This window comes from Physcomitrium patens, chromosome 13, assembly GCF_059467195.1.
Source record: "Physcomitrium patens ecotype Gransden chromosome 13, ASM5946719v1, whole genome shotgun sequence".
Classification (NCBI taxonomy): domain Eukaryota; kingdom Viridiplantae; phylum Streptophyta; class Bryopsida; order Funariales; family Funariaceae; genus Physcomitrium; species Physcomitrium patens.
The window spans coordinates 13039192-13057655 of record NC_143422.1 but is presented as its reverse complement, the minus strand read 5'-3'; the positions used below and the strand labels follow the sequence as shown (position 1 = coordinate 13057655).

Sequence of the window (18464 nt, the reverse complement as noted above, 5' to 3'; positions counted from 1 at the left end):
CTTACAATTTTATTCTTAACATTGTATGCTAGTTATTGTTAATTTCAATTTCATTTATGTATCAAATTTAATTTTTAAACAAAATTTGATTCTTCAAAGCTTTGCAATAACTCTCAGTAGTTTTACCTTTTCTCCTTGCTCCATTATATCCATCAACTCAGGAACCTCGTCTGTAAACTTATTTTCAGATAAAACACAGCTACACACTTTGATTCTTTTAAAAATCTGTAGTTGGCACACAATCTATATTTATTTCAACTTTTCTTGTTCCAATAGACCAAAATACTTACTGGGTACCTTTTCCTACATATTTCATCCAATCACCGAAATAAAATAAAATCAAAAACAATACACAAAGCCACTACGTACGTGGATCATTCAATTTGAGTTCCCGCCACCGAAATACCGTGCCCCCGCTGGAGATTCTCAATGGACACGTTGAGCAGCGTTTCTAGGCGGCCCCTCTAAGTGACTCAGCGACCACAGCCGGGAAGGAACACGTTCAATTCAAGGGAACGCCTGGTTCGCATGTCGGCAGCGACAGAGTGAAGAAACCCTGGCGTCAGTCTAGCGTCGTGACCCAGCTCTCTCTCACGTCGTCGTGTTCCTCAGTCTCTAATGTGGGTGGGCGTGTGCATGAGACAGTGAGCGAGCGAGCGCATCGGAAGACAAGACAAGACAAGACAAGAGAGGAGAGGAGAATTACGACTCCAGAAGTATTCTGCGCCGTTACGGCATGGGGACGCAAGCCTCTAGTGCCGATGGGATTGTGGCTGAGGATCCCAAGATGGCCTACACCCAGAAAGTGAGCTCAGTTTTTCCTGTGTTTCGAATTTGGGTGTTAGGGTTTTGTTGGTTTTTTGCTCGATCTGTGGAATCTTCCTTATGTGGGAGCCTTCCTTCATTTTTTGGTGGTGTTCTGGGCACTCTGGGATTTGATTGGGCGTCTCATGTGTGATTTGTTTGTTTCCTTACTACAAGGTTCTGGAGGAGAAGGAGCAGATGCTGAGAAAGTGAGTTGTCTCTGGATGTTAGTGTGTGTAATCATGCTTTCGATTTTTCCGGTTGTCATCACGAACTTAGAGCCATTGGCTAGAATGTAATGTGTGGATCGTCAGTTTATCGGTGCCATTGTGTCGACAAATTCGATATGGATGGACGTCTAGGTTACGTGACTTGGCTTGCAGTTCAGAACGGCTCGGCTGGGAATAGGAGTAGATTTGTTTTGGTTTAATGTAACGTGACGAGTCGGTTACGAAGTCGAGTTTCGAGTACTCACCAGCCGGGGTCTGTTTGGACAAAGTGGTTAAGAGTTGCATAATCTCGTATAATTTTCTGAATATCTGCCTGTAAGTTGCCTGCATGGGTGGTGTTTTATGAATGATGTTGTCAGGTATATCCAAGACAATTACTCAAAAATCCAGAACGTGGAAAAAGAGCTAGCTTCATTGGCATTGGAAGTGAAGCTCACAGCGGGACCCAAGAAAGCAGGCACTCCCCTGAACCCTCCAGCTCGCATTTAGCGCAGCAAGTTGGCAAATGAGCGAATGTGTGACGACTCTTCGAATCACGCGTATTTGCTTTCAAGGTGTTCAACTAGACTGTTATTTTAGAGTGCTTCACATACGCTGTTCTTTCTCCGTGCGCGTAGTTTTGACACCGTGTCTTTGGCATGCACGATGAAAGCTCTGGAGCATCTTCGGAAATTAATCGAAGCATCCACCGAAAAGATCAAGGCTGCCAGAGCTAAGGAAGAGCAAGCAAGGAAGGTACTTTGTGCTCAAATTGCTTCTTGATCAGCACGTTGCAACCTGCGCCGCAACTTTGCAACTGAGCAACTTTCCGCGGCATTATGCTCTTTGTCCAACCGTCTGCTGACGACTTTTGCAATTCAAGGGATGAGATTTTTAGTGCATGTTGCAGGTGTGGGAAGCTGCTATGAAGGCAGTTGAGGTAGAAGAGCTGAACAAGCAGAGGCTGTGTAACGATCTCAAGTGTTTGGTATAGTCACCTTCCATGGGAACTCTCGGACAATTGGGGGTTGAATGCAGGGTGTTGGCTTTCCGAAAAATTGTTCGCTCAACACCAACGATCATGTTATAGAACAAATGGTCACTGGAGCATCGCTCCAGTTGTCTATATTGTAGAGTGGAGCTTCATTACCTCGTTGTATGAAGGACAAGGGGGTTGAGGGATGTTATTTTTGTTGGCATAAAGTGTTCAGGAATATTGTTGGTTCTGTATACTGGAGGTGACGGAAATTGGATTGCACAGACCGACTCGAAGCATCATGTTTATGCAGGTACAACAAAGTGCCGAAGCTCAGTACTCCCGTCTGGAGGAGCTGACTAGCAGGCTAGAAGCTCTGAATCCTGCTTTGCAGGGTGGGGCGTCCCAGGTTCTCACAGCAGGGCTTAGATCAATGCCCGCCCATGACAGTGCTGCACAGCAACAGAGCTGCAAGAACACTTCAGGCAGTGTCGATGTAAGGGCGCCTCATCATCAATCACCTTTCCTCTGCGACCGCTGTTAATTTTATTAGGATTAACGCAGTCTGCAGAGATGACGGACCAATGCACATGTTTATAGAGCTCCTTACTAACTACTCCTTACAATACCCATGTTATCCTGTTGTCTTACACGCTGGCTGCTTTTTCATTTGCAAAGAAAGTCGACGTAGTCACGGAAAATTGCGTCGTTCTTTGATTTTGTCATCGTTCTTCGCCACTGCCCGTGCATGGTCGTGGCTCAGTTTAGCAATTTTTGCGGCTGGACCGACCAAATGTTGATTGCGCGAATCATTCTGTTGGGATACATTGTGTTCATAAAGAAGCATCTTTGTCATCAAATGCAGGGAGGAAACTCCGCAGTTGTGGATGGCGACAACCTCCCAAAGGAAGCAACAACCACTGCGTCCATCAATCTACAGAAGTCAGGAACAGGCGCACCTGGCTCTTCCATAGCAACCTCGCCTGACCCAGGAGGCCATGTAACTGCTGGGGCGGACAAGGCGAATCATCAAGTGCAAGCACGGCCTGCAGGTCGAGGTCTACATGTGGGAGTTCCCAGAGGGCGAGGGCGGGGTGTTGGCAGACCCAAGGGCCCTTTGCAGTTAGGGAGATCTAAATCGGATGAGAACGGAGGGTGGACAGGAGCTGGATTTGAGGTTGATGATGGTCCATCTTGATCTGGTACCAAGGCTCGCGTTCCGTGGCATCGTGATCAGTTTCTGAGAGCTTCGCGCGCTTTGTGGATACGGTTGAAATCGGAACACGAGTGGAAAGACATGTTAGGAAATTGTAGTTGTGGTAGGGTTTCACTTAGATTCGGCCGAATAGCCCTGTCCAGTATGTTAGAGGTTAGCACATGGAGAAACTATTCTTTGGGAGCATCATCTCCTTGGGACGAAATTGTCCAAATGAAAGGGTTTGGCAGGTCCGCGTGGCTGTGAAATATTGTCCTGCTCATGTCCAGTTTGTATCTTTGTTGGTGAAGCTGCTTCTCTCATGATTGTGTGTGACTGCAAAGCGAATTGCATGTCCAAGGTTCCATGCTCTGGTCATTGTGACTGAACGAAGCACACATTGCATGGAATTGAGGGCAATGGAATTGGTATCCAGGCTCTGAACCGCCGCACTTAAACATGGAAGAATAGGACATGAGAAGCGTGAAGAACGCCATGTTTCACACGAATGTGGAGCCCGACGTCCCGTCTTTATTGACAAAACGATGTGTAGATTGCTATGAGCTTTTTTCTGTAGGCTATGTGTGCCCAGCATTCGCTGGATTGAAACGAGGCTGTACAGACGACGGTACAAGTGGTAGGGGTGCGACTTGAACATTGGAGTTCTCTGGGGTGCTGAAAAGACCAACCATATCCTGGGAGCGGGGAGCAGAAGCTGTAGGACATGGTGGTGGAGAGGATATTGGAGAACCCTCTGGAGCGTAGCTTGACGCTGGAGAAGCCTCGGAGTAGAGTAGAACCCTGGCTGCATCAGTGTGCTCAGACAGAGCCACTCAGAGCAAGAGAGCACCCAACACTCCGCACATTCGCATGGTGATTGCCATCCTTGTTGCAGGTGTTCCGTCCAGCGAGTGAAGGTCCAGAGTTTAGAGTTGCTCCAACCAGTCAAAAGTTTACATCCAAACGTGTGGGCAATGCTGGAGGGCTGAGAGACTCGTATAGCTTCCTGGGGAGGTGGTGCTAATGATGCGCTCCTGCAATCTCAAAAGAACGAGGCTATCCAGTGGTCCAAGATTGAACTGTTCCCGATTGCGCAATACGGTTCCAGGTTGAGCTGATGACGAAGAGAAATCGCTACCGTGAGCTCTATGGTATCACCGTTGAACACCATCGCTGCATTCCTATTTGTACCACCAGAGGAAGTGAGTGAGCGTACCGACGGAGACTCTTGTGGAGGAAGATGTCCGAGGGCATGGATTCCTTTCACTTGGTCGTGGGGGTTTGACAATCACGGCGTCTCCGTTTTCCAGGACGAAGTACAAAGATTCCTGCCCGGACCCCAGCTGCTTCGCTCGATTTGGCAATGGCTGTTACACGCATGGAAATGCGTCAGCGGCACTCGAAGCGTGTTGCCTGCAACACTTCACCACAGATGTGGATGCAGTCGGAAGGATTCATGGAGTCTCTGCGATTCATGCGCTAGAGTGCCGAAGTTCCGATCCCGACCCATTTCCTTGGACTGCTGGTGCAGCACATGACAAATAGTAGAGATGATTCCTTTCAATACTTTTCTTCATCATTTGTCACCTTAGTCAAACAAACAAACGTAAGTTGGTTTTAGCATTGGCTTTCTCTCTCATTCGTTGCTTCACTCTCTGCAAAACTTCTATTTATTTATTCTTCTACTCCCAGTGGCCCCTTAATTTGTCAAAATTTTGACTTTTAGGCAATTTTGGTTTTCATATTGGTGACAAACAAATCCAATGGTGTGGTGAAGGAGAATCTCTTCGTATAACATTGACTTAATGGCTACAACTTCATTGTTTTTGAAATCCAATGTCTAATCATTTTACTTGTTTATTAAAGTTGCTCGTTAATTCTTTGACTTATAAATCTATTTTAATTTATTTTATATTACTAATTTTTTATTAGTTCATCATTTTGACATTAATCTTAAGTTATATAAAAAAATTCTATATAATTATTAATCCAAGGTTAGTCTAAGATTTTCTTCTTAAATTTGGCAAAAAATGTTCATTCAAACATCAATCAATTCTCTATCTATTCTTTTTATTTATCAAGCTTCAACCATTTTGTTTGAAGTGAAGTTAGAATGTACATTTTTCTATCCAAAGATGAGAATGTTTTGTCACATCTTTCAATAAAAAAATAAATGTAATCATTCATATGTTCATCATTTTACTTCTATTACTTGTAATTAATGTAATTAAGTGCCATCTATCAACCAATTTGATTGATATCAAACCATAATATGCATATTTATATCCAAAAATAAGTAATTATTCTTAGTTCATTCTCAAATCACCTCAATTCAAAATCCTTGTTTTTGTACATGTTTGCCAAAAGACTCTTCATTCAAATTTGAGAAATATCACATCACTAGTATTATTAAACTATTAATTATGATATATATATATATATATATATATATATATTTATTTGTATGTCCACATCATCTTTTTTTTAGCTTATTGTATCTCTAATGTTATCCAAGGATTAATTATGGTACACCATTATTTGTATCTCTACTTTATCATCTTTGAATCCATTATATTTTAATTATTTCAATCATCTATTATATCCAATCATTATTATAATAGAAAAATGTACAAGTTTTTTTCTTCCTATTATAAGTTTTATTTTATAAAATTAATTATTTATAATTATTATTTTATATATCATTTTTATAAAAATATTAAATAAAAATAGATAAATATAAAAAATAAAGTATCTAGTTTTTACATTTATCCACATATGACCTAAATTTTTTAATAGAGATTATAATTCTTTTCAACAAAGTATTTTTCCATCAAACAAATGTAAATTTTTTAATAATTTTAATTAATCTAATCTACTTGGATATACTAAAAAACAACATGTGATGTCATTGTTTACTCAATGGTTGGTAAAAATTGGCTTCGAATAAGTTTTGTCAAATGCACAAAAAAAATTGTAAATGATTTATCTAGATTTGGATAATCTTTTATTGCAACAAAAATAAGGTAAACAAATTATCATTACTTTGATGTGTATGTTTATGTATATATATATATTTATATTTACATAATTTTTTTTGCAAAGGATCTTTGATACAAAATTGTATATACTACTAAAATGAGAAAAAAACAAAAAATATAAACAAGAGAGACAAATTGAAAAATTACACTAAAAACAACTTTAAGATAAGAAAGGAACTTTGAGAAATCAAAAAGTGATATTTAAGAGACAAAGTAGTGTTCCAAAACACCCTTACTTTGTTCTTTACCAATAACATTTGTAACTATAATTATCTGAAAATCAACCCAAAGTAATTGAAATAAAAATACACATAATGTTACCAATCAATCACTAATGATATTCTACATTTGTTAATATTCAAATATATTCTTGCCCTTTACCATGAACTTACATATACAGAAATTCAAATATTAACATAAACAAATATAAATAAGATTATTTCAACCATTGTAGGCAATTTACAAATAATTTTCGAAACTTATATATTTAGAGATGTTTATACTTATTTTCTGTTTTCTCTTGTAGTGATTCAATGTACAACTTTTAATTCAAGTCTGACGTAACGTGCAAAGGACGTAACATACACTAACATGCAGATTCCATACAAGGGGCCAACCAATTGTCAAGTGATGGCTAAATTCCAAGCGTCAAATGTGTTCCTTCCCATAATGTGGGCACTGCACACCCTCTGTGTGGAACTTTCTTCATGATCAGAAACTGTTGTACAAGTAACCGTGCATGAGAACACGTTAAAAGCTTGCCAACACAATTACTCCAGTGACAGCACTGAGATCATACACATGATAGAAAAGTCCATCTGCACGAAAAATTAAGAGTTGAAACACCCTAATTCTCAAAAACTGAATTGTAAATCAAGAGTCATACAAATGCTCTACATAAGTTCTGTGACTAACTCTAACAAGAGTTCACATACCAGAGAGAATCTCTCAACTCAGACTTCCATGATGTCAGACATTGACAAGAAACTGGCTTGTTCTCAGCACAAGACCTGTGATAACGAATCATGACTCTAACTAATATTAACACCGGTTTGAACTTGTAATTTCAATCTTCGCTCAAGCGCAATACTGCGGCAGCACCAAAGGGCACCGCAAGATATTCAAGATAATGTCTGGCCATGTCCACTTCAGGAAAAAGTAAAACAGCAATTAATCTCACACCAAAACCTATCAATCACGCCCTCGATAATAGCAATGCTCCTCAACAACCCCTCTGCAATTAATCAAGCAATGAAACTTTAACCTACAAGCAAACCCTGCACAGAAAACTAAGAACTGCCTTGTCCCAGAAGGAACGACAATCAGAATTAAGAAAGGAAGTGAGGGATGACTAGTGTTTCTATCTGAAGGGAAGCTTAACCGAAAGTTCATACTTGCCATCTTCTCCGATCAAGTTCTTAAAATAGAGAAGAAAATGATGACTATAGTAAAGTAAGTTCAGAGGATCTAAGTGACATGCTCCAGATAGACCTTTTAAGCATTCTACGATTTGAGTTCCTATTGTATATAGTAGCTCGGAACGTTCTTAGAGCAGATGCCTGAAGCAGGTGACACGTTAGCCCTTCCGCTGTTTGAATTTTGAAACAGGTCGACTTGGAGGAACCTCTGGTGCCTGCAAACAGCAAACGTGATAGTGTCACGAATACATGGCAACACACTTGACAAGTGATTAACATCAAGCTCACGACTTGATGTGTGATAATGGTGCTGTTTGTGCTATGAAGTGAAAAACTTACTAGAGGTGTTACAGAAGAGAGGTGTTCGGTGTTTCGCTCCATAACGCTTCCTGTGAAAGCCTGGCAGAGAAAGATAAAAGAGTTTCACTTGCATGTTGGAAACGCAATCAAGTGAACGAGTGGCAACATGAGCAATGATTCCAGTAATCTCATGGTTAGAAGCCACATTGGCTCGTCCAGAAAAGATGCACCACAGCCAGACGTTTACAGATCTTGTATCTCGTATACCACACAGGTCAGAAGCAGATTATATAATTGTATGTTGGGTGCAGAAACTAATGCAGGTTAACATTCATTAACCAAAGATTAAATAGAATGATTAGTGTTTGCAACCCAGAGCTGCTTCTAGATCCACAACATAACAGAAGAACATACTAGCCAGCATCAGGTGTATTAAGTGCATTACTGCAGAATTTGCAGAGAAAATTTTGTACAACTAGCCAAATACTAGGTTACTTATATAAGGTGCATAAGTTTCTTTTCGTGTGCCACTTTTAGGTATAAGAATGATCGTACCCGTAGTTGTGCGGGAGATGGCTTTATCTGTACAGGCGGAAGCTGTTCAGAGGAAGGAGACGCTGCGATACTTTCGCCCTTGGAAATCTCATCCCGATTCCATTCATTAGCTTTTGTTGCAGGATAACCCAGACTATGAATTCCTTGTTCTCTGGCTTGAACCTGGCTGCCATCTTGGCTCGAGATGATAGTGCTCTGAAATTGTACCTTTCTCTTCTGAATTTGTTCACCAGCTTTTAGAGCAGGATATCCATCACTTTGAGTTCCTTGTTCCGGGACTTGGCTGCGCGGTTGGTCTTGGATGATACTGCTATGGAATTCCTCCCGCCCATCAATCTCCGACAAGTGCACTGAACTTCTATTCAGGAGTGTGTTCGCTGCTGTTCTGTTACTTAAATCTACCTGCTCACTTTCTTCATCGTCATCATCATATTCGTCTTCCTCTTCATCTTCATCTTCATCGGTTTCATCTGAATCACCAAGGAGAGAATTCCGAAACGATGCTCGCAAGTTGGTCTCCATCATCTCTTCATCGTCGTCATCATCGCCACCAACATCATCGTCATCATCCTCTCCAGCGGCTGCTTCAGCTAACTCTAACTCAGCTAGTCGAGCCATAATCCGCGAATGTTCAGGATCACTGTCCGTTTCCTTGTCATCTGCAAATGATCATGCAAAAAACATGACTTCATGAGCTTCACCTGACTCGATCCACACCATAATGGACCATGTATCAGGTAACAGAAAACATCCTCACATAGACCAGCATAGGAACTGAAAAAACCTTCATGATCTAGTAGCTTAGATTTCTTACAAAACCATCACTCAAACTCGACGTAAGCCGTGCTTTCTGAAATAAAACATGTAACATCAATCGAAAATGTGAGCGTTAGAACCTTTTGTAGCGATGCTTTCCACGTTATTGATATCAGATCTCTTCCCAGCAGGCTGCATTGTGGATTCCATATATGGCTCCCTAATTTCCACAAGTCCACTCTGCGTCCAAAGAGAAATTCATCAAAGACTGCACATAACCTAGTTTAGAACTACAACATCGTTTGCTGATACATGTCAGTACATTCATGTTAAACTTCAGCGCTAGATGGATGCATAGAGAAGACATAGACTATACGATTCACCAAAGCTGTAAGATACTAAACAAACATGCAGCGAAAGAGCTGGAGATCGAGACCACGTACAGCAGCTTCAGCAGCAGTGTCCTTAGCAAAGGAAGCTTCGGCTTCAAGGTCTTTGATTTGATTATTAAGGGCATCAATTTTAGCCTTGATAAATTCGCTACGTCGCATCAAGATTTCGGCTGCTTGCTTGGCAGATCTCTCAGCATAGTAACCCTCGCCAAGCAGGACCTGAGCTATGACCACCATCCCACCATGCCCACTCATTTTACGTTTAAAATTGAGAAGCAGACAATGGCATACAAGCGAATAAATCTGTAATGCAACTTACACTTCAATCCCTAAAAACAATCTTAAACTACTTCACGGTTATCTGATAATCAGCCACCACCTAAGGCAATTGGAGAAGGTAATAAATGAAGTAATAGCACCCGTTCCCATACCAGGAATTCATTCGTATGAATAAGACGCCCCGGCATGTATGCAGCCTTTCCGAATGGCACCTGAGCAACAACAACATTTTAGCCGATCTGATGGTATCAAGTTTGGTTATCTATATTAACACTAGTAATTTAATGCCGAAGTCAACAGACTCTTTGTTCAGTAAAATTTTAATTCCATTACATTAAAGCATTAAAGAAAAACAAATGTATGCATAAATTAAAAGCAAAATAAAAGCATTAGCAACCGCAGCATGATCATATAGAATTAATTTGTTAAAAATATACTGGTCAAGAACTACCTAAGCGGAGAAGAATTCCAAATTGGACTTTCGAAGTTTTAAAGCGACAATTACCATTATGTTGTAAGAAACGAGATCTGGAAGCTCCAGTAGAAGCTTGCGCAAGGACCGATTCTCATCGGCAAAACCTTGAAGAGTTTTGAGCTGCTTGATTTGTGTCTCTATGGCTTCTTCTACTTTCTTCGCCACTTTTCTAGCATCTTCCACCGAAATGGACTCCGAGAGAGGAGTAACGGTTCCTCTCACCGTGTCTCCCATCTCAATAGACAAAAGCTAACACAGGCTCTATACGTCCCTCACCGGACGGTCGTTTCGTGACTCCGTCGGTAAAGTCGGTTTTCTCTCAGTTGCAGCCACCTAGAGCCACAAAGATGTCCCCTTGATTTCTGGCATCAAATGCATCCAACAAATTCCTGAAAGAAGAAAGAAAATCCATTTCAGTCCAACTCCTCTCCAGCACTCACACTTCCTACCCGATAAACCTGAACTATTTACAAATTCGTAAATCATCCATAAATCACCGATTGCCCACATCAAAACCCGCGCAAAAACCCTTCATCCCACATTCACGTACCCAAAATCTACAAGCCATTCAATCAGAACCAAACTTAGGAATTGAACCCCCTCAATGTGATGAAGTGGAACGAACACAAAAGGTTTTCGGCAACGGGTGGGTTAAACAAAACGCTGCAACGCGCGGGTTCCGAACACCCAATTCGAACCAATTCGCACGGTGGCAATCCAACTCCGCGACAAAGACCTCGATTTTGAGAGTCAGGTTTAGGGTTTAAGCAGGAACACGGCCTGTGTGGGAAATACAAAAGGAGAGGCATTTGTTTCGAAAACATGTGCAATCAATTTTGATGCAGAATTTCCCATTACCGACGTGTCTTCTGAGAAAAATTGCTTCTCATTTTAATCGAACTGAGTAAATGACCATTCTACCTTGTTGACGATTTCACGAGCTTTGCAAAAATACTGAACCCACGTGACGATTTTGCAAGCTTGTGGTAAACCAAATGAATGAAGTTGGGTGTTTTGCTTCTTTCTCTATGTGTTTGTATATATGTATATATATATATATATATATATATATATATCAACTAGTCTAAAAATATTACTACAAATTGGAAGCAACTGAGAGTGTGAACTCGTGCAGAATCCTATAATATGATAAGAGTAAAATATCAAATATATATATATATATATATATATATATATCAAAATATATCAAAATATCAAATATACATCAATATACCAATATATATATTTTTTCAATTACTTTTTATTAAAATTAGAATTACCTTATATATAATTTAAATTATAAAAAAATATATATTGAAATATCAAAAAATAAAAAAATATGTCAAACAAATGGTAAGTTGTGGTGGCAATAGCAAATTTTTTGGTGACATTTGATAAATAGAAAATTATGGTGACATTAACAAACAAAAATAAATAAATAAATAAAAATAGTGATGCTATTAGCAACACCCTACACATACATAGACATGCTTACCATCAATTCATGAATATCACTACATTCACAATCATCTACAAGTTGACATTCATCCACAACACATCCAATACAAACTCACCAAGTGTTATGGCAACCAATGTTAGCTCAAGACGAGCACTAAATATTTTGATACTATTGTGGGAGGGCTAAAAAGCAAATTATAATGCATGGCACGTATAATCTACTTAATGGGTAAATTTTATTTGATGAAATTAATATCTGTAAGCAGCCCGCGTTTCTTGCAGACGATCGTCTCTGAAAAGAAATTCTTGGTGAACCTCGGACAGTTAATACAGTGGGTAAGTGGTTTTGTTCAATCAACAAGTCTAGATGCGCCTTTTTATGTGCTATTTACATATTTTTATCACTAAAGGAATTTGGATCCTACGACTTGAAAATGTGTACGAGCAAACTTAGGCACTGATTGATTTCAAGTCGACCTTATCATTCAGCAAAACTTGCAAATTTACAATCCAAGATCCACCTAGACTCGAAATGCTATACAAATGACTGACGACTTTTGAAGCGAAGAAACAACGGGTAAAAAAGTACCAGACTGTTGACGATGATAGTGCTCTGGGCCCTGATCATAAACTAATAAACGAGAATTTGGAGTGACTGATAAATCTATAATTTGACGTCTTAGCAAGTCCGACATGTTGCAGTGGATGCAGTTAATTATATTTCGCAGTGCAATCATGGACAAATAGCTACTTGGACAAGTTGATTCAGTCGGTTACATTTAAATTTGCTTGACCTATACTCTTTGATACTTCAGGTGAATGCAGTTAGTATCAGTCGACATGCAACACCCACTACTGAATACGTACTCAACGCTCCATAATCTACAATCTCGTAGGCATTCAAATGTTGATTGCATGCTGAACTCATCTACATATCAATGACATATAACCTTGCTACGTCTGACATCGGACCGAAAAGGCTCTCAGATTTACAGGAGGTTTGATTAAATTTAAAGAATGAAGCAAGAGAACATACTAAAAAATTCTAAACCATTCAACAATTTTCTAAAAATAATCTTTGTCGGCACAGTCGATAAATTTCAAAAACTGATGAGCATTGGGTTTATTGTCCAAACGTGTCCACCGTTACACCTGCACACAAAACATAGACAGAGGGAACTTGAGTGATTATGCATGCGCCACGACACCGAGAAGTACAAATTCAAATCAGAAGCTTCAAGCAACACCTAATTCTATGTAAAGTACAGAGCTCTAAATAATGTACTGGCTCCGTGATGGCTGGCATCACAGTTCCAGAGAATCAGAACACACAGAAATAAGTCCAGAGATAGAAGGTGTAAAAGAAGAAGGAATACAGCAGAGAACTCACGCAGGAAGTATAACACTATACAGTTCCGACGATGATATTGTTAATAGGGATGAAGATGAGCTTTACGAAAAAGCCGATGAAGCCCATTACTAAAAACCCTAGCCCGGTCCTTAGAGCAACCTTTGAGAATTCTGAATTGGCAAAACAGAGCACATGAATCAAGTCGCTGGACATTGCATCCAAACTTAGTAGAATGTTACGTGAAAGGACATACAGCAGAAGATAAAAAGAACTCCCTTCTTGGTATCCACGCTTTTGAGGCCCAACGTATATAGTAAACGGCTGGTTTCAGGTAAGTTATCAAAGACAATAATGAACAAGGCAGGGAGTATTGACTAGGAAGAACAAGCTAAGAGCAATAATTTTACATAGCACTTCCAATCGATCTCATTCCTCTCCTCGAACACACTTCAAAGGATGTGGCAACACATTATCGTACACAGACAGACACAATCCTAGAGCCGCATGCACAATCCTTCAAGACTTCCCAGGAGAAGAACATTTGCATCAACACACAAACTAGGAAAGAAAAATCGAAGGCGCCCGAACGAACCTTTCCGATCCGGCTTATGGCATCTTTTCACCAACCGAATGCTATCCTTTGCGAAGTCTTTTACAGGCCTCACAACAGTGTCTACTGCCTCCATCGAGTCCGCAGATAACAACAGAACACAGAAAAAAACAAAACACCCAAAATATCAAACTAAAAGTCTGAAACGATCGTCTGCGAAAGATTCAGCTGCAGATTGAGCTCAGATCTCACTTCTTCAGATAAGGCGATTGTTTCTATAGACCCACCAGATCTCCAAAACAGAGACAGAGACCTTGTCGAGGAAGACAGACGAAAGCAAACAAAGCAAGCCCAAAACCCAACGTCAGCTTCAGAAATAGCCTCAGATACAAACGTGACTACATTGCCGCCTTCGGTGATAGGGTTGGAAGTCCTGCATCAGTATGTCACGTCACTGAGCTCATGTAATTGGAGTATTGGACAGGCAACCTTGATTGGTTTTGTTGAACTATATCAAATTCAAGTAAAACCTTCCACAGTGTTAACAAACAACTACATATTAAAAAGATATCAGGAAAAAGATTGATTCTAAGTATTGATTTGCATTTCATAACATGCATGTCAGATATTAAGTTGAAGTACATTTTGTGCTTTTATTCCTTTTGCAAACAGTTTGACAAGAATAAAGTGGTCATGCAACACAAACCATTGTAAGCATGTGTAACCTTTTGCAATATTGTGTGCTTAGTTCGTAAAATGATACTTCAACAAAACCATTTTGTAAGACACATTCAAGATAGTCATGTTAGATGTGGTCTCCAATTCAGTAATAACCTGGATGCACTTCCAGCACAATCAATTTCGCTAGCAATAGGTTTAATGACAAATACTTGTGTGCCAATAAAAATCAAACAAAGACTCACTTTGCCGCATACCACTTGGTAATCACAAAATAGTTTCTGGGCTGAGGCTACGAGCACACCCTAACTTGCTGCAAGCACACCTAAGGTTGTTATGTGCACACCCAAAACACGTGGAGGGTAGTGATTAGTTGGGTGTTCTAATGTGGATCCATGTGAACCCACAAGTGCGAGGGTGAGGGGGGCAGCGGGACCACCGGAGCCCCTCTCCGGTGGTCCCGCTTACCGGTCAGCCTCCGGAGGCGCTGCCCCAGGAAAAAAAATTGAATTCACCGGAGTCCATGCACAGAAGTGAAGAGGCGTTAAGCATTCCAGGCGGTTTTCCACGTCTCTGAAATGCAGTAGTAGCTTCAACAATTCCGAGACAACAAGCACAGAAGTGTCTCGTTCCAGGTCGCGGATCCTCTCCATTGATGCTGTTGTAGGGGCAAATTTCAGTAAAATTGTTGCGTCCTGACATCGGTTTTGTCGCAACACATCAGTTGGATCAGTCGACGACGATCATGAATCTGCTTTTTGCTCTGCTGATAATTGGCGTGTGATCTTCCAATGCTCACATGGTGTACCTGAGAACCGGAAGAGTAGATGCCCGATTTTGCATGGGATTGTAGACATCTCCTTATGAAATGTTGCTCAGGCATGGGCTGCGGTAATATCCCAGGCGCGAGACTACGAAGTGGAGAGCCGTCCATGTCCTGAGGAAAGTGTGAGATATCCGGGTGTTTTCATGGAAAAGGGATGCTCTTGCACTGCCTTGGGTGGTCATTGCCACTTGGATTCTGCAAGGATCGTAGACTCTTCACTTTGATGCTATACGCCGAAAGAGTTAGACTGTCCCATTCCGAGGACCCACACGCTTACTTTGAGTGGCCGAGATCATTCGCTTCCCGGAAAGTGAAATTAATAAAGGTAACCTGACAGCTCTTATGTCTGGCCATGGTGTGCAGTAGGCTATGCTTGTGGGGGAGCTCTGGCCAGGAGCTTTTGGTTTTTTGGATGCCTAGACGGGGGGTTATATTGCAAGCGCTCAGTCTCTGAGAACGACGTTCGTCGTTGGAGAAGGTGGTTGTAATGGCTGCAGCCTACTTGCCTTCGCCTTGTTCTCTCTGCTCGACATGAGGCGCGAATCACAGGATTTCCGCCGTGGCGTCGCTGTGCGAGGTGGCTTTCATTGCAATGCTGCATTCTTTCCGTGCATCTCGACTAGTGACACTGTAATTGACGTTTGCTGAAAATGTAGTAGCATCCGCTTGTGGGTTTCACTGGATTCCTCTTTTCAGGATGCTTTTGTTTGAAATCAGGCATTGAACCTCCACAGTACGCGTTGTAGAGGCGAAATAGTTTACAAGCTAATGAAGGTCCTGAATCTGTTGCAGGTGCAGAGGTACGATGGGAGATCGACTCAACATTGTCGTTGAAGAAATTGGGCTGTTTTCCGAGATATTCTCGGACCCATTTTTCTTTCAAGAAAGCAGCACGATGGCAGCGAACAGGGACTGTTTGCGCACGATTCGACTTCCGTGGGAACAACACTGAGCAGGCGAGAGAAGAAGATGCTTCCATCCTTATGAAAATGACAACTCTTGTCGATGAGCTCTTGAAGCTGGAAGATGATTTGTGCATGGACTCCGGTGGATGCAATTTTTTTTCCTGGGGCAGCGCCCACGGGAGGGGGGGCTCCGGTGGTCCCGCTGCCCCCTCACCCTCGCACTTGTGGGGACACAGGGATCCACATTAGAACACCCAATTAATCACTACCCTCCACAGGTTTTGGGTGTACACATAACAACATTAGGTGTGCTTGTAGCAAGTTAGCCTCAGCCTAATTTCTGACTTGCCTATGTAGATATACATGTTAAAATACCTGTTGATAATGTCCCATCATTACTAAATGAACGGTATGTAAATATATATACATACATGTAAAGACCAATACGAAGAACCACAAAAATCAAGTTATTAATATACAAGATTATGATAACAAAAGTATAAATTTCCACAGAAATCAACATGACATCTCCACACTTTCGTACAACTGTAACAAAGCCGACTAATATTCTATCTAACAGTAATCACACTAACTTGCAAAACTCAAAATGTTTGACGACAGTCGGAAAATTCTCTCCGCAGTTTGATAATTGTTCCAAAGATGTTATTAACTAGATCTCATATCTACCAACATAAATCCATTTCTGTGAAAACAATGCTAACCTACTCCACATCCAAAGTGTTGATTTCATTGAATTAAAAGCAAAGAGCTCATTTGAACAAACTGTGAAGCAACACACTCCCAACAATTCCGATACCACCCTTCCTAAAATAAGTTGCCAACCCATGCTAAAACCCAAGTCTCAAATTATACTCTCCAACCGTCCAGACTGATCGAATCCAATTAAACTTACTCAACACGTGTAAACATGTACAAATCACCCAATAATCACAGAATCTGATTACAACACAATTCAACTTCTGCACAACCATCACGCCGCGTACCACATATTCAGAGTGGAGGTTACAATCCTGGCAGTGCCACCAAGACCGGCAACCCAACATCCATTGCCCGACTTCTTCTGCCTCTATCAGAATATGAATCCCATACTGAAGCTTGGCACAGATGTTGGAGAGGATGGTGCCAGGATGCTGCCTTTCCACAACCACCACAGTTGGTCCATGCAAAGAGAACTCATCTCGGATGTTGATTCAATCTTCTTCCCAATGAACGACAATGTACATGCTCCGCTGTGGAGCCAATCGATGCTTTACTTCGACGTGGCAACCCACAACCAATGCTTCACTTCATCTACATCTACACCTACCACTACTGGAACTGCTCATGAATCTGCGAGTGTTCCAAACAATGTGTCGCTACAAAAAATGTTTCACGCGCTCAGCCAGAAGATCCACATGACTGAGCTCAGAAACCTTCTCCCGACATGGGTCCCGGTGCATCAGCTGGGGATTGGAATGGGGAGCCAGAGCTGGGACCGTACGCCGGAGAAGCCACCACCGGAGCAGACATGGGCGACCCCTCTGGAGCGGACGCGGGGGCGTTGCTGGGTGCCAAGCTTGGAGCGTACTCGGGAACGCCATCGTACACCGCAGCGGGAGCTTGAGATGGGGCGTAGCCTCGCATGTAGGGAGCCGGCGCAGGAATGCTTTGAGCGTCCACTTGCGCGCCCATGACCGCACAAAGCACCACCACTGCCGCCAACGCCGCTACCAGGTGCTGGAATTGCTTGGCCATTTTGGAGGAGGGTCTACGGTTTCACGACCACTGCTGGACTCACACCCCTGTGGACTCGTGTGATCGGCGACGGTTTTCACGTCCTCGCTGCACGCTCCGATCTCCTTGAGCGGCACACCTCCACAAGAATCCTGGCCTCCGAAATTCGATCTAGAAATCCTGCGATCCCCGATGAGTCCGAAGTGTCCGAAATACTGCACTGCTCTCCTGGTTCCTGATGCGTGTACTTGCCGATGAAGTGACTTGGGAGCTGGAGGTTGTGGAAGACGGAGGAGGGCTCTTGTATTTATAGGAGCAGGGCCATCGTACCGGACGTGGACATGGGAGACTTTGTTGCGCGTGCGTCGTCCTCGAACCTGGTGACGGCATGGTCATGCCATTTTCAACGCACGCGGTAAGGTCGGAACTTTGGCACTGTAGCGCATGAATATCAAGGACTCGGTAAACCCCTCCGGCTGGACCCACGGGTCCGTGAGGAAGTGTTGCAGGCAACAGCGTTCGAGTGCGGTCGCCGCACTCATACGCCTTTGACAGCAAGCAGCAA

At 41.9% G+C, this 18464-nt stretch overlaps 4 protein-coding genes across 7 annotated transcripts; 2 read left to right on the top strand and 2 right to left on the bottom strand.

Annotated features, from left to right (window-relative positions):
• Positions 1-589: 589 nt before the first annotated feature.
• Positions 590-3453, top strand: LOC112290102 (uncharacterized). 3 transcript variants are annotated; one of them, XM_024536044.3, is made up of 7 exons: positions 590-805; positions 982-1013; positions 1394-1491; positions 1687-1769; positions 1924-2001; positions 2303-2485; positions 2855-3453. In XM_024536044.3, exons 1-7 carry the CDS (start codon positions 737-739, stop codon positions 3185-3187), a joined length of 876 nt encoding a protein of 291 aa, XP_024391812.1. In that variant the 5' UTR covers positions 590-736; the 3' UTR covers positions 3188-3453. The 3 variants fall into 3 exon arrangements, with proteins under 3 accessions (XP_024391812.1, XP_024391813.1, XP_090111513.1); XM_024536045.3 differs by having other exon boundaries at positions 639-805; positions 1394-1588; XM_090255387.1 differs by lacking the exons at positions 590-805; positions 982-1013 and having other exon boundaries at positions 1120-1588.
• Positions 3454-7258: 3805 nt separating this feature from the next.
• LOC112290126 (uncharacterized) lies at positions 7259-11226 on the bottom strand. 2 transcript variants are annotated; one of them, XM_024536113.3, is made up of 8 exons: positions 10948-11226; positions 10428-10786; positions 10075-10134; positions 9695-9862; positions 9392-9491; positions 8496-9154; positions 7980-8039; positions 7259-7855 (listed from the first exon to the last, which is right to left on the bottom strand). In XM_024536113.3, exons 2-8 carry the CDS (start codon positions 10629-10631, stop codon positions 7799-7801), a joined length of 1308 nt encoding a protein of 435 aa, XP_024391881.1. In that variant the 5' UTR covers positions 10632-10786; positions 10948-11226; the 3' UTR covers positions 7259-7798. The 2 variants fall into 2 exon arrangements, with proteins under 2 accessions (XP_024391881.1, XP_090111514.1); XM_090255388.1 differs by having other exon boundaries at positions 11023-11180.
• Positions 11227-12838: 1612 nt separating this feature from the next.
• LOC112290754 (protein transport protein Sec61 subunit gamma-1) lies at positions 12839-18167 on the bottom strand. Its single transcript, XM_024537405.3, has 3 exons — positions 13799-18167; positions 13246-13376; positions 12839-13007 (listed from the first exon to the last, which is right to left on the bottom strand). Exons 1-2 carry the CDS (start codon positions 13890-13892, stop codon positions 13261-13263), a joined length of 210 nt encoding a protein of 69 aa, XP_024393173.1. The 5' UTR covers positions 13893-18167; the 3' UTR covers positions 12839-13007; positions 13246-13260.
• Positions 15704-16704, top strand: LOC112290753 (uncharacterized). Its single transcript, XM_024537404.3, has 2 exons — positions 15704-15837; positions 16053-16704. Exons 1-2 carry the CDS (start codon positions 15792-15794, stop codon positions 16412-16414), a joined length of 408 nt encoding a protein of 135 aa, XP_024393172.1. The 5' UTR covers positions 15704-15791; the 3' UTR covers positions 16415-16704.
• Positions 18168-18464: the final 297 nt, after the last annotated feature.

Coding starts and splice junctions, on each gene's coding strand:
- LOC112290102 (XM_024536044.3), top strand. CDS start 737: ATGGGGACGCAAGCCTCTAGTGCCGATGGGATTGTGGCTGAGGATCCC. Junction 1,014..1,393: donor AAGGAGCAGATGCTGAGAAA/GTGAGTTGTCTC, acceptor TGATGTTGTCAG/GTATATCCAAGACAATTACT. Junction 1,492..1,686: donor AGCGGGACCCAAGAAAGCAG/GCACTCCCCTGA, acceptor GCACGATGAAAG/CTCTGGAGCATCTTCGGAAA.
- LOC112290126 (XM_024536113.3), bottom strand. CDS start 10,631: ATGGGAGACACGGTGAGAGGAACCGTTACTCCTCTCTCGGAGTCCATT. Junction 10,135..10,427: donor TCGTTTCTTACAACATAATG/GTAATTGTCGCT, acceptor GTTGTTGCTCAG/GTGCCATTCGGAAAGGCTGC. Junction 7,856..7,979: donor TCTCTTCTGTAACACCTCTA/GTAAGTTTTTCA, acceptor TGCTGTTTGCAG/GCACCAGAGGTTCCTCCAAG.
- LOC112290754 (XM_024537405.3), bottom strand. CDS start 13,892: ATGGAGGCAGTAGACACTGTTGTGAGGCCTGTAAAAGACTTCGCAAAG. Junction 13,377..13,798: donor CCATAAGCCGGATCGGAAAG/GTTCGTTCGGGC, acceptor TTGCCAATTCAG/AATTCTCAAAGGTTGCTCTA.
- LOC112290753 (XM_024537404.3), top strand. CDS start 15,792: ATGAGGCGCGAATCACAGGATTTCCGCCGTGGCGTCGCTGTGCGAG. Junction 15,838..16,052: donor CCGTGGCGTCGCTGTGCGAG/GTGGCTTTCATT, acceptor AATCTGTTGCAG/GTGCAGAGGTACGATGGGAG.